The sequence below is a fragment of the Perca fluviatilis genome, chromosome 21 (genome assembly GCF_010015445.1).
Source record: "Perca fluviatilis chromosome 21, GENO_Pfluv_1.0, whole genome shotgun sequence".
Lineage (NCBI taxonomy): Eukaryota > Metazoa > Chordata > Actinopteri > Perciformes > Percidae > Perca > Perca fluviatilis.
This window is the reverse complement of record NC_053132.1, coordinates 637,621-651,845: the sequence shown is the minus strand read 5'-3', so window position 1 is coordinate 651,845 and position 14,225 is coordinate 637,621. Positions and strand designations below refer to the sequence as shown.

Sequence of the window (14,225 nt, the reverse complement as noted above, 5' to 3'; positions counted from 1 at the left end):
GCAAAAACTGCAGTTTGATGAAAAAGAGAAAAAAAAGTGATTTCCCCCCCCCCCCAACACCCAGCTTTTTGATGATGTTCACGTTGCGTAATTACGTCACTTCATAACGTTCCCATGGCAACAGGGGAAAATGGCTGCTCTTGTGTGAAGTAAACGCAACATTCTGCTAAGATATATTATGTGACTTTTTTGCAACGAAAATTATATTATGAAATCATGCAAGCACTGCATATTTTGCGCGGAAATCGGCAATTTATGCGGTGAAAGTGCGGCGTAGTTGAAAAAATGCGCCCCCCCCTCCTGCATAAATATGCAGACTTTGGCTGATTATGCGTTGAATTATGCGATCGCATAATCACGTTTTTCTGGAGGGACTGGTTACGCTGCTCTCTGTCCGGTGGAAACGGTTTTATAGATTATAGTGGAAGAGTGTTGGAGCATCCACTACGCAGACGTTAGGCGTTCAACATAGCTGGCCCGTTGTTACACAGTTAGATAGTTGTATTTTAGTTTTTTACTTTCGAAGTCTGTTGAAGCTCGATCTGAAGACTTTTGGCGGCCACGGAGGTTGGCTTTGGCATATTAAAAGAAGTAACTTCTTTCCTACATTTGTTGCTTGGGTCTGAACTGGACTTTATGCTGCATGAAAGCGCCCTGGAACGGCAGTCAAACCCGTAACTTACTAGCCGTGAACTTGTACCAGATGGTTGTACTCCCAGTTACAGTTTTTGACGTCACACACACACAAACAGACGCCGGTGGTTAACGGTGAGAAATAGAAATAAATCAACATAAATAGGCACGTTAAGTCATTCTGCACATTATAATCATAACAATACACATACGATTGTGTACTACTACAGGTTATGTTTATTAAATGAAGCCCAACTAGAAATTGCTAGTATCAGCTAGTATCAGCTAGCGCTAGCTAACGTCAATGATAGGTAGCCTAGAAGGGTTTCTCGTGACTTTGCCTGGAACGCTACCAAGTCGTGAGTCGTGACTTGAAGTCGTAACTTACGGGCTAAAAATTGTGTCTGGAACGCAGCATTTATTCGGGGGCTGTGAGATGGCCACGGCCCCTTTATTTGAATATGCAAAGTGCGAATAAATCGAGAGGGAAAAATATAAATGTGGACTTATAAAATTAAAATTCCTCTGAAATAAATGAAATTTTTTTTTCAGAGTGAAGAAACCGATCCACCTGAGCTACGACATCGATGCTATAGACCCCTCTGTTACCCCGGCAACAGGGACACCTGTAGTCGGAGGGCTCACCTACAGAGAGGGAGTCTACATCGCCGAACACCTCGGTCAGACAGGTACCAACGCTGAAGCTACGCTTTCATTTAACCTTTGTGATGTCTTCCCGTCTACCAAGCAACTTGTTATGTTTTTTCTGGGTCAAGATTTTATATTAAACCTTTTTTTTCAACATTTTGATTAGTGGTTTGCAATCGGATCGATACTAAATAAATACAGGGCCAGTATCGCAGATACCAATACTTTTTAATAATTAAGGTGGATGCATCATCAAATTGATAAATCTGAATGAAGTCTCAGGACCTTTAAGTGGTTTTGTGATTTTTTTTTTTATTAAGTTAAAACCCAGGAGAGAAATTTCAAATGCTTGTATAAATTTGTGCTCTGAGCAAATCACTCCGCCCAAGTAGCATGACTACAGTTGCACGACTCAAGTGCTTAAAAACCAAAACGTAGCGGTATAGATGTAGCCTCAGATACAAAAGCTGTTCTGAGCACACATCAATGGTCGTTTGTGTGACATCATCTTTCTCTCCTTCACTCGCTGTCAGTCAGCTGATCACATTGTACGCCTTCTTCTAAAATATTAGAAACACTAGAAGAACTAGAAAACCCAAGACGTTATACATTTGGTGTTGCTTCTTTAGCTTATTTCTGAGACCAGAAGTGTTGGCGACTTTCGGAAATTCTGTCCACTAAACGAGCGACCGTGTGTTTACAGTGTTTGGTGCATTTTAAGTACAGTGTGAACGCAAACCGAACCAAATGAAAAATGTTGCATCTTCACCCCCTTTTTTTCACCCCCTTTTTTAGCTTAATATTACTTTTTACCAAATGTATTTTAAATGTTATATTGTTTTGTAAATGTGTAATTTGACCTTTTATGATGACTTTTTTACCCTCTGTCTAGGGACTGCAGATGAAAAATATCCTTCTGGCTAACTCTGGCATATTGACAGAAATGTTTATTAATATGCACTGTCCCTGTGATAAAATAAATGACAAATGACAAATAAGAAATTGCACCGATTCTGCCGAGCCTATAGGTGTGAAAGCGCCCTAAATGTCTCCTGTGCCCGTCCTGCAGGTCTTCTGTCAGCAGTGGACATGGTGGAGGTGAATCCTCTGAGGGGTCAAAGTGACGAGGACGTCCGGTCCACAGTCAGCACGGCCGTGGATCTGCTGCTCGGATGTTTCGGACGCCTCCGTGAGGGAAACCACTCACCGGATTACCGCCTGCCCGAGCCTTGACGGCGGACAACGCTGAAGTCTCTGACTGAACTGACGGACGCCTGAACGTCTCTGATGAAGGGGACAATCAGATTTTAACTTCAGAGATGATTAAACTCCTGTAATGTGATGTCAGAGTGCAGGTGCAAGCTTGTGTTTAAACCAAAGAAACAAAGATTTCCGTCTGGACGAAGCGCTTGCTCTCAGGAATTTTAAAAACATAAAAAGCACAAATTATGTAATTTATTGATTAATCTACTGTATTAAGTATCTTTTTGATTTTGTCTATAAATTATCAGAAAAGAATAAAACATTAAAGAATGACCTGTTCAGATTGATTGTTTTTGTCCAAAAGCCAAAGATATTTAGTTATTGTGATTCAGGTTTTGTTGTGGGAGGCATGAGAAGAGTGCATTGCAGTAATCTAACTGGGATGAACTGAATGCAGATATGACGGTGTTTCCTAATTGGATGAAACTGGTTTGGAAGACTCAATTAACCCTTCTGTTGTCCTCGGGTCAAATTTGACCCATTTTAAAAGTTTTTTATATCAGAAATATTGGTTTCTTACAACTAGATTGCCCAAAAAATACCTTGGATGCATGCATGTTGTATGGAACCCATACAACATTCTTCGCAGGTAAAATTAATGATTATTTCCATTGCATTTAGAGTGTTTTATTCAATTCATAGCATTTGAATTTTTTTTTTAAATGTTTTTAAATAATTTCGGCTTTTTTTAACTCAAAAATTGGATATAATGTCATTTAAATTAGGGTTATTGACCATGAATGAAAAGCATTGAAAATAGCGACAAAAAGGCCAAAAGTGATTGGTGTTGTTAGAATAAACAGAAATATACAGTTGTGAGTTATCAGCGTATAAATGCTAGTTGATATTGTGCTTTCTAATAATTTGACCAAGTAACATGTTAAGAAGAATAGCAATGGGCCAAGAGCAGAACCCTGTGTAAAGGTACTGAAGATGATCGAGAAGATCCGATTTCCACACAGAAAGACCTTCCAGACAGATAAGAACAGACAAACCTAAAACCACCAAGACATTTAATTAAAATACTATTATTGATGGTGTCAGAAGCCGCAGATAGATCCCACAGCAGTAAAACAGTGTGTTGACCACAGTCAACTGACATTATCCATTACATGAAGAGAAACATAAAGTTTAATATATCACAAGTAATCAATGGTAAAAACTGTTGTCAATGTTTTGTTGACAATTGTTTGAGCTTCAAATTTGAATGAACTGCGTCAAATGTAAACTCATAAAAAATAAATGGGTTTTATGATCTGAAAAATTTGTAATAACACACATTTTTAGAATTTAGATTTTAATAATAGTCTGGTGAGTTCAGCCCCGCTCTCCTAGCCTCTTGGGACCGTCCTGATCTGGCGAGCTCCAGTTTTCTCCTCTCAGATCAGTCTGGCATCTTGCGATAGAGAAAATTTGGAGCCGTTCGCCAAACGCCCGACCAATCAGCGTTGGTTTTGAGGCGGGTTTAGGTGTGACGCAACGAGAAGCGACTGTTCAGTCTAAACAACGTGGCGGCTTCCACGGATGAGATGAGCGTAGCTATCGCAGCAAGTTTTATCTGAATTAGAAAGTATTCCTTCATTGAAAGAAGAGCAAAAAAACGGCACTGGAGGCTTTTCTCGGAGGAAAAGATGATTTTTGCTCTTCTCCCGACTGGTTTCGGCAAGAGTTTGATCTGATTGGTTGAGTTGACCCGTCTATCACCAACTATAGGTGGTGATAGACAGATGGTTTATCCAATCAGATAATCAGGATTTTCGCCCCTTCCCAAAAGTTCTCCAACGGTATGTTCCCAGATGGATATGCCGAGCAAATGTGAAGTGATCCATCTGGTGTCAGGTTACAGCTCTCCCTCTCTATACTTGAAATGAAATACAAAGACAAGAACAGGAAGTCACAACTGAACTCATAAGGACACAGTCGAATGTGTTGTCTAAAAATAAATCTAACAAACACTCTGAAAAACTATTTTCAAACTAAAATATTAAATCCAAATGTGAAAAATAATATACATTTTTGAATTAGAAAATTAGTCCAGACAGAAAGACACAGGAGACAAAGTGAAGACATCAGATCATCTTAATGCTCAGCTTCTTATTTATTGTCACCGTACAGCAGATAAAGATTCACATTAGAGTTTCAAACCTCCACCAAACATCAACTGACTGTCCTGAACTACAAAGATGGTTTCATTTTATAACCTTTTTCCTCTTTTAGACTTGTGTTAGCCGTTCATGCAGTGATTAACACCCGATCAGACTATGTATGTGTTTCCATTTAAAGATTATGGGCCCTACTTTCCTGCTGCAGCCGCCCAACTGGAGACACATCTGACTTTTCTTCCACGTTGCAGCGAGCTGCGACAGCCTTAAACTAGGGCTGCACAATATTTTTTTTTTTAAATCGCTATCGCTTGCGCAATAAACACGTCGCTAAAGGCTGCATCATGTTAAAAGTAAAGTAAAATGTAACTTTCATTATTTTGCTGCCGTTTATATTAATTTCAATGTTCAATTTGTTCAATAAAAGAATGTTGGAAATTATTGTTTGTTGTATTTTAGTAGAGTACTGAGCAGTAGAACTGAGAACACTTGAATATCTGTTTATTTATTGCAAGGGATATTGTTATCGCCATAGTCAACAACTTATCGCATATTTTTCTCATTTTGTGCAGCTCTACTTTACACCACCACAGACGGTAACAAGACTTACAAACGTCAGTTGGTTTTCTTGTGCTGGTGCCCAGTTTCAGGAAAATAAGACCTGTTGTAAGATGAAATGCTTAATGAGAGAAAGAGAAATAAATCACAAGAGATGAGCTGATATTCTGCTGGACGTTGGTCCTGGAGAACTACAGCACAGGACGGACCTTCATGCTGATGGTCTTCAGGGAGTAGTTATGACCTTTCCAATGAAACCAATTCACTCCAACAGCAAAGAGAGTGCTGTCAGCTCCCCAATGATAAACACCGTTTGGATTTGCATAGTGACAGCCGTTGTACCAGAACGCCCCCAGGAATGATCTGGCACAGTTCCCATGCCAGGTGTCCTGGTCTTTGTCAAAGGTGGTGAACTTCATTCCGTTGTGACCAGTCAGGGAGTCTCCTACAGAAACACAGTGTTTGTCAAAAAGTATATGATATATTTCTGATGCTCTTGAAAAAAAAAAGAAATATAAATAAATACTATATATGGATGATTGAAAAAAAAGCAACCCACTCACCTGCCCCTCCATTAATGAATCCAGACACATTCAGCACGAATCCGTCACATTCTGCACCGACGGAGAACGAAGAGTACCGAGCGAACACTTTTTTCCCCTCAAAGTCCTCCATGTCGACCAGCAGCTCACTCTTCTTGTTATTTGTCAGATAGTGGATGTGGCGAGGCCTACACACACACACACACACACACACACACACACATTTATACATCTGTGCAAATTGGTAACAGTTGTGTTGTACAGATTGTAGAAATTCGGTTAAACACTGACATCTAAATTCAGGAAAAGAAGTAACTCATCTAAAGACTAAACTTTTCTGGTCACAGTTCCATTTCTGGAAGAGTTTAATGTGTGTACTTGATTAACAATGATTTTCATAAAGTCATGACAGTTAGTTTGGTTTCATTTCTCACCGAGCCAGTACTCTCCAGCAGCATTACCAAAGCCGATCTTGTATTGATCCCAGCCCCTGTAGAAGTTCACTGTGCCATCCATCCTCCTCTGGAACACCTAGGGGGGGGGGGATGGGGTGGTTAACTAGCTAAACACACAAGATATCTGACAGATCATGTTTCGAGACAACAAGGTTTTTACTCGAATGTGATTTATTATGAAGGTCAAACAGGTTGACTGAATACTCACCGTCCACCGTCCTCCTTCTGAAGCCATGTCACAGTACACCTACACACAAACACATTCATCAGTAAATGTGATAATTTAGTGGTTTAAATTTGTAAATTAAGTTTACACTAATGAGCACGGCCACCCAGAATTTTTTGGATGAACAATTTTCAGCAGAATTTACTGAAATTAAAATAAAACTCAATAACATGAATTACAGTACCTAAACCTAACCAATCCAACTAATGAAGGCCATAAATACTAGCCAATCAGATGCAGAGTAGGGGGGTAAATTCCGTCGCCATCCTAGGAAACACATGTTTGCATCCGGGTACTAGGGCTCTACAATTATTCGAAATTTTGACTGTGATTTCGATTTTGGCTCCTAATGATCACAAACCCGATATAATTGATCGAAAACTATTATTTTGCAAACTCTTCCATCTTGTAATTTTGCAACCAGAGTCTGTGTAGTAGTGATTGGGCAGTATCGAAGTCTTGCCCGACCAATCGTTTGTATAACAAAATAACTAATATAAACAAACTAATCAGAAAACTGAATGCTAGAAATAAACAAAATTGTGATCAGAACTACCTTAAATGACAGAAACTATCTTTATTCATTACTTCTACTGTTACCTGATGTGTTAAAAAAATTACATGTTCAGGATTGGCTTATTAAAGCGTCAACTCTCGCCAAAAATCGTCCTAGGGTATTTTGCTGAATGTATGTGAGAAACTCTAGTTTAAAAGCATAATTAGGACCGAATCGCCACTTTTAAGATTTACGGTATTCTCATTTTTGGGTCAAATGGCCTTTTGATTGGGAGTGATAGGGACACTCTCATGCTAGTCTCATGGCGCCGCGCCGGCGGCAAAGTGTACCTCGACAGCAGACCTCTCTCCGGCGGGATAGATGGTGTACACTCCACTGGGTTTGCTTTTGTCTTGCTGATAGATGGCACTACAGTCTACCGGTTGTAGAAGCTGCTGGCAGCTGGCCAACAGTGGAGCCAGGAGGAGAAAGACTGAAACCAGCTGGAACAGAAAAGATGTCATTTTGACTGAGGTTTGAATCTTACAAAGTGTTTTAACAGGCCTTTAGCTTCATGGCGGTGTTGACAAAGTCAGTACTCAGAGACAGAAAAGGTTGGGCTAATTAACAAAAATAATCTGCATGGGTTGTCCCCTGTAGTAGTCTGGATCAATGGAAGTACATTTTCCAACCTGATCTCACAGAATTAGTTGAAATGAACACGGCCCCTTAAGTTAAGGAAAAGGTTGTGGGTGGGCGGGACAACGTGTTGCGTTTAGGAAACGAAGGATGGGACGGCCGTATACAGCAGATGGGTTGGATTTAGGAAATTAACAACAGGTTGGATTTAGGAAATTAACAACAGGTTGGATTTAGGAAAAGAACAACGGGACTGTTAGCGTTTAGGAATCGTGACACATGGGACACAATCCCCGGTCCCCTGGGTGAAAGTCCTGTGTTGTTTGACACATCCACCACCCCAACCAACCTCCCTACGTGGCTTTTCGGGCTTTCATACTACTCACTAGCATTGTCGCTCTTAAAGCTACGTCATCTTCTCATTGTCTTTACATTGGCATTGTTTTCCGTGGTGGCCACATGGAATATTCACACATTCCGTGCCACCACCACGTAATGCGCTGTTAACAGTTCGTCATCATTTCACGGATAAAGACATCAGGACCCTTCCTCTCTCTGTGTGTTGCGTTCTGAAAATCCTTTCGCTAAAAGAAACAACCTTCGAGCTAAAAAGCTTTTTTCCAGCTTACCAGAGTACATTAACTGTAATAAGACCACATTTTCAAGTTAACTTGGGCATGAATGTGTTCACACTTACCAAACAAACTGGACTTTAGGTTCAACTTTTGGGATCCAGGTATTTCCCCCAACTTGGATATGTCCCCCCTCGAAAGGCCCATTTGGAGCAACAAGAAAAAGGTACAGTATACCCACTACAGTAAATTAGACTACACAACTGCTTGTAACAAAAATCTAATCTACTGATATTAAGCTTCTTTACAGTTTCAGAACTTTGAGATTTGTAAAATATCCAGCCCAGTCTCACTGAAAAGCGTACAAATACCACAGGTTTCTACCTGTGAAATACGTGCAATGTGTACGCGAAATTGAAATTGTGCGTACAGCAGATACGCGGAGCGCTCCAATTACAGTAATGGAAACCACTGCGTTTATAGTGTGAAGGGACGTGTGTCCGCGTAAGGAGGTTGGTTGGGGTGGTGGATGGGTAAAACACAGGACTTTCACCCAGGAGACCGGGGTTCGCGTCCCGTGATTGGCGATTTTAGGCCGTTTATTAGCGTGTTTATGTGGCGCGTTTTTGCGACTTTGTAGTGTTTTTTTGTTAAGCCTTTCCCAATGTTTCTTCCCTAAACCCAACCGTTTATTAGTGTGTTTTTGTGATTTTCTTGTGTTATTAAAGCCTTTCCCTGCATTCTTTCTCTAAACCCAACCATATCTATGTTTTTGTGTGTGATGCTGTTCTCGCGATAACACACAACGTGGTAACGCGAGCTGCGTGCATATAAAACGCACCGGTCCCCATGACTTCAATTGGAGCGCTCCGCGTATGTAATGCACGTAGAATTTCACTTTCGCGTACACATTGCACGGTAGAAACCCGTTTTATTTGTACGCTTTTGAGTGAGATCGGGTTGAAAATATCGGTTCACAAACTTACCTTCATTGTCAGATTTCTGCTGAAATGAATCAACTGCTGATGTGGATCTGTCTGATGCTCTGAAAAAACAATAAGAGTAAATTAAAAATGTTCAGTCAGCAAACTCACAGGCAACAGATTAAGTGAATAAAGAAAAAGAAGGGTTGGTGTTCAGGGTATCATTGGATAATCCGTAAATAATTTGTAAATAGAAAATTAAAAACCTTTATATTTAATTGTTTCAAAACAAAAGATTTAAAAAACATTTCTGATGTCAGAATCAAAAAACTGAAAGAAAAATGAAAAAAACACACAAGATCACAACAAAAAGATGAGATTTTCTTTTCCCAAAATATGATCCAACTGAAATTTTAATACACTAATATTACCTTAAAGACTAAATTACAGTTAAAATTAAACAAATGTATCACACACAATTACCAGTCGCTCTTTGTTTATAATAGTTGACGTGCAACAAACTCAAACTTTTTTGTAAATTCAGTAATTTTCTATTCCCAAAAGACGATCCAACTGGAACAAAGTTAACGCACTAATGTTACCTTAAATTTTAACAGTTGACGTGCAATTTTTAAATATTATTGCAATGTTACAAACTTCAACTCAACTTTTCTGTAAATTCTGTCATTTTGGGTCGAACAAAAATCCCCAAAAGACGGTCATGTTGCCACAGCTGATTTAGTCACGTCTCTGTAATGTCTCTGGTTGGATGCTTACCTGTCTGAACTCAGCTGCAGGTCGAACTGAAGAGTCTTCGTGTCTTCAGAGGAAACAAGCTGCTGCTTTCTGCTTCAGTCCATCAGAAGCCCTCTACTTATATCTGCTTCAGTCCATCAGAAGCCCTCTACTTATATCTGCAGAAGGCTGTGATGTCACATCACCTGACCTTTTACCAATACTTATTCAATCAAAACAATTCCAAGGAACTTTGAAATGTGTATTCAGTTTAAAACAAATATTTGAACGTCAGCACAGCTAGACATTAAAATAAAAGAAGAAGATCCTGCTTCTCTTTAATAAACAGAGTTCTGGACCGATGGACTTCTGCATTGTGTTTAACCAACACCCCGTGACACCAGGCTCTCTATCTGATGATGTCTGTTTGTTCTGATGACAAAGCATGACTCTAACAGGACATCCTTATTAAAAAAGTGGCCTGCTGCAGCTTCTCTCCCAAAACGGGATTACTAAAAGGGTAGAGGGGCACTAGGGATTTATAGACACAGGACCACAGAAGAAGAAATAAAGGAGGAGGGACTCTGAACTTCAGCACATATATCAAGCACACAACTCTCGCAGATCAGTTCCAATAAAACAGGTTTATTTGCACCAAAGGCAAAAACACACTGGCGACAGTATCCAAAAAATCACAATGAGGGGTGGCCTCTAGCTCACCCAGTAAGAGGGTTCGCCCGACGTTGGCTGAGTCCTGCAGTGGTCCGGGTTTGAATCCGACCTGCGGCCCTTTGCTGCTTGTCATCCCCCATCTCTCTCCCCCTTTCATGTATATCTAATGTCACTATAATAAAAAAATTATCTTAAAAAAATAACAAGGCATGGTATTGGTCAGAAAACAGGCAGAGGTCAAAGACGTGGAGTTACTCAGAAATATGTTGGACTGGTAAATAGGTACGTGGAAGAAGTCAGAGAGCCAGAGCTATTGAAATCTAAGGTAGTTTATTCATGTTCTACACACACTCGATACACAGAGGTCACTAACCTAACCCAGTGTCTCAGTCATGAACTATCAAACTATCATGACTATCAAGTCATGAACACTAAATCAAGACCCAGGTAACATAAATGCATAACGAAAACACTAACAGAACATCATTAGCCCCTTTCCGACCAAGTAGTAATTACAGGAACGTAATTACAGGAACAGTACAGTTCTACTAACTACTCTCCCCCAAAACCATTCTTTTCCATTTGCATTCTCACTGGCCAAGTGGCCATAGGGACTGACCTTTTGTTATTATAACACAGCCATCTAACCACCACATGTGGGAAAGGGAAAAGGGAAAAGACCCTGCCCTGAAGTAGGAGCTGAAAGAGTTACAGGAAGTGCAGCAGCACCTGCACTGTCAGAGGAACTTAATAATCCCCAAATTGGTCCAGTCGGCACACGAGAAATAAAGGGTTCTAGGAACGTTACGTTCTAGGAACTGCAAAAATCTCTCCGGTCAGAAAGCGGCTATTTTAACTAGGACAGGAACCGTTAATAACATAGTCCCATGATCCTTTGCACTGCAGTGCAGAACAGTCAACACAACGGCACCCTGCCGGCCGTTACATAGCCCCCACCTCAGTCGTCCTCGGCAACCCATCACCCAAAACATAGTCCCTTAAATGTCCAAGACAAGCAGGTCTCCCAGGACTGTGTCTGTGTGTGTGTGTGTGTGTGTGTATGTGTGTGTGTGTGTCTGTGTGTGTGTATGTGTGTCTATATGTGTGTCTGTTTGTGTGTGTCTGTCTCTGTGTGTGTGTCTATCTGTGTGACTGTATGTGTGTCTGTCTGTGTGTGTTTGTGTGTGTCTGTGTGTGTGTCTGTCTCTGTGTGTGTGTCTATCTGTGTGACTGTATGTGTGTCTGTCTGTGTGTGTGTGTGTGTGTCTGTGTGTCTGTGTGTGTGTATGTGTGTGTCTATCTGTGTGACTGTATGTGTGTGTATGTGTGTCTGTCTGTGTGTGTATGTGTGTGTATGTGTGTCTGTGTGTGTGTGTGTGTCTGTTTGTGTGTGTCTGTGTGTGTGTCTGTCTCTGTGTGTGTGTCTATCTGTGTGACTGTATGTGTGTGTGTGTGTGTGTGTGTGTGTGTCTATCTGTGTGACTGTATGTGTGTGTATGTGTGTCTGTGTGTGTGTGTGTGTATGTGTGTCTGTGTGTGTGTGTGTCTATCTGTGTGACTGTATGTGTGTGTATGTGTGTGTGTGTCTGTGTGTGTATGTGTCTATGTGTGTGTCTGTCTGTGTGACTGTATGTGTGTGTATGTGTGTCTGTCTGTGTGTGTCTGTCTGTGTGACTGTATGTGTGTGTATGTGTGTCTGTCTGTGTGTGTATGTGTGTGTGACTGTATGTGTATGTGTGTCTGTCTGTGTGTGTGTATGTGTGTCTGTCTGTGTGTGTGACTGTGTGTGTGTATGTGTGTCTGTCTGTGTGTGTATGTGTGTCTGTGTGTGTGTGTGTGTGTGATTTCTTATTAATAAGGATGTCCTGTTAGAGTCATGCTTTGTCACCAGAAGAAACAGACCTCATCAGATAGAGAGCCTGGTGTCACGGTCTGTTGACTAAACACACCTCAACCTGGGTGGGACGCCCCCAGAGGTGTCCATTGTGAGTCCTGGGAGACCTGCTTGTCAGCAACAGCATCCTGGACATTTAAGGAACTATGTTTTGGGTGATGGGGTTGCCAAGGACGACTGACCCCTCAGGTGGTCCAGTCGGCACACGAGAAAAAAAGGATTCTAGGAATGTTATGTTTTAGGAACTGCAAGAATCCCTCCGGTCAGAAAGCGGCTATTTAAACTAGGACAGGAACCGTTAATAACATAGTCCCATGATCCTTTGCACTGCAGTGCAGAACAGTCAACACAACGGCACCCTGTTACGTAGCCCCCACCTGAGGGGTCAGTCGTCCTCGGCAACCCATCACCCAAAACATAGTCCCTTAAATGTCCAGGATACTGTCGCTGAGAAGCAGGTCTCCCAGGACTGTGTCTGTGTGTGTGCCTGTATCTGTGTGTGTGTGTGTGTGTGTGTGTATATGTGTGTGTGTGTGTGTGTATTTGGAGAGAAGCTGGAGCAGGCCATTTATATTAATAAGGATGTCCTGTTAAGAGTCATGCTTTGTCATCAGAACAAACAGACAATGCAGAAGTCCATCGGTCCAGAACTCTGTTTATTAAAGAGAAACAGGATCTTCTTTTATTTTAATGTCTAGCTGATACTGTCGCCAGTGTGTTTTTGTTTTTTTTGTGTTTTATTTGGAACTGATCTGAGAGAGTTGTGTGCTTGATATATGTGTTGAAGTTCAGAGTCCCTCCTCCTTTATTTCTTCTTCTGTGGTCCTGTGTCTATAAATCCCTAGTGCCCCTCTACCCTTTTAGTAATCCCGTTTTGGGAGAGAAGCTGGAGCAGGCCACTTTTTTAATAAGGATGTCCTGTTAGAGTCATGCTTTGTCATCAGAACAAACAGACATCATCAGATAGAGAGCCTGGTGTCACGGGGTGTTGGTTAAACACAATGCAGAAGTCCATCGGTCCAGAACTCTGTTTATTAAAGAGAAGCAGGATCTTCTTCTTTTATTTTAATGTCTAGCTGTGCTGACGTTCAAATATTTATTTTAAACTGAATACACAATTCAAAGTTCCTTGGTAAAAGGTCAGGTGATGTGACATATATCTGCAGATATAAGTAGAGGGCTTCTGATGGACTGAAGCAGAAAGCAGCAGTTTGTTTCCTCTGAAGACACGAAGACTCTTCAGTTCAACCTGCAGCTGAGTTCAGACAGGTAAGCATCCAACCAGAGACATTACAGAGACGTGACTAAATCAGCTGTGGCAACACCGTCTTTTGGGGATTTTTATTCAACCCAAAATGACAGAATTTACAGAAAAGTTGAGTTGAAGTTTGTAACATTGCAATAATATTTAAAAATTGCATATGAACAGTTAAAATTTAAGGTAACATTATTGCGTTAACTTTGTTCCAGTTGGATCGTCTTTTGGGAAAAGAAAATTACTGAATTGACAAAAAGTTTGAGTTTGTTGCACATTAACTATTAGAAACAAAGAGCGACTGGTAATTGTGTGTGATACATTTGTTTAATTTTAACTGTAATTTAGTCTTTAAGGTAATATTAGTGTATTAACATTTAAGTTGGATCATATTTTGGGAAAAGAAAATCTCATCTTGTTGTTCTGATCTTGTGTGTTTTTGAAGTGTAGCAGCAAGGCAGAACAGAAGGAATTACCAAAAACAGATCATTTTTCATTTACTTTCAGTTTTTTGATTCTGACATCAGAAATGTTTTTTAAATTTTTTGTTTTGAAACATTTAAATATAAAGGTTTTTAATTTTCTATTTACAAATTATTTACGGATTATCCA

At 40.5% G+C, this 14,225-nt stretch overlaps 2 protein-coding genes and 1 pseudogene across 2 annotated transcripts in view; 2 read left to right on the top strand and 1 right to left on the bottom strand.

The window, feature by feature from the left end:
• arg1 (arginase 1) overlaps positions 1–2,817 on the top strand; it is a gene marked incomplete at its 5' end in the record, with an annotated part of 5,092 nt that extends 2,275 nt beyond the window's left edge. Inside the window, 2 exon segments of the mRNA XM_039788827.1 lie at positions 1,186–1,322; positions 2,351–2,817. Coding sequence (XP_039644761.1) covers positions 1,186–1,322; positions 2,351–2,514 — 301 coding nt within the window.
• Positions 2,818–4,623: 1,806 nt separating this feature from the next.
• Positions 4,624–7,447, bottom strand: LOC120551434 (microfibril-associated glycoprotein 4-like). The gene is made up of 5 exons (XM_039788865.1): positions 7,274–7,447; positions 6,410–6,448; positions 6,174–6,277; positions 5,768–5,928; positions 4,624–5,649 (listed from the first exon to the last, which is right to left on the bottom strand). The coding sequence occupies exons 1-5, from the start codon at positions 7,445–7,447 to the stop codon at positions 5,396–5,398; spliced, it is 732 nt and encodes a 243-aa protein (XP_039644799.1). The 3' UTR covers positions 4,624–5,395.
• Positions 7,448–10,673: 3,226 nt separating this feature from the next.
• The window catches only part of LOC120551561, a 33,825-nt pseudogene continuing 30,273 nt past the window's right edge, over positions 10,674–14,225 (top strand).

Bases quoted from the DNA above. Each gene is read 5' to 3' on its own strand.
- LOC120551434 (XM_039788865.1), bottom strand. From the start codon at position 7,447: ATGACATCTTTTCTGTTCCAGCTGGTTTCAGTCTTTCTCCTCCTGGCT. The intron at 6,449-7,273 runs GTACACTTTGCC...GTTTGTGTGTAG, and splicing joins GAGAGAGGTCTGCTGTCGAG to GTGTACTGTGACATGGCTTC. The intron at 6,278-6,409 runs GTGAGTATTCAG...CCCCCCCCCTAG, and splicing joins CAGAAGGAGGACGGTGGACG to GTGTTCCAGAGGAGGATGGA.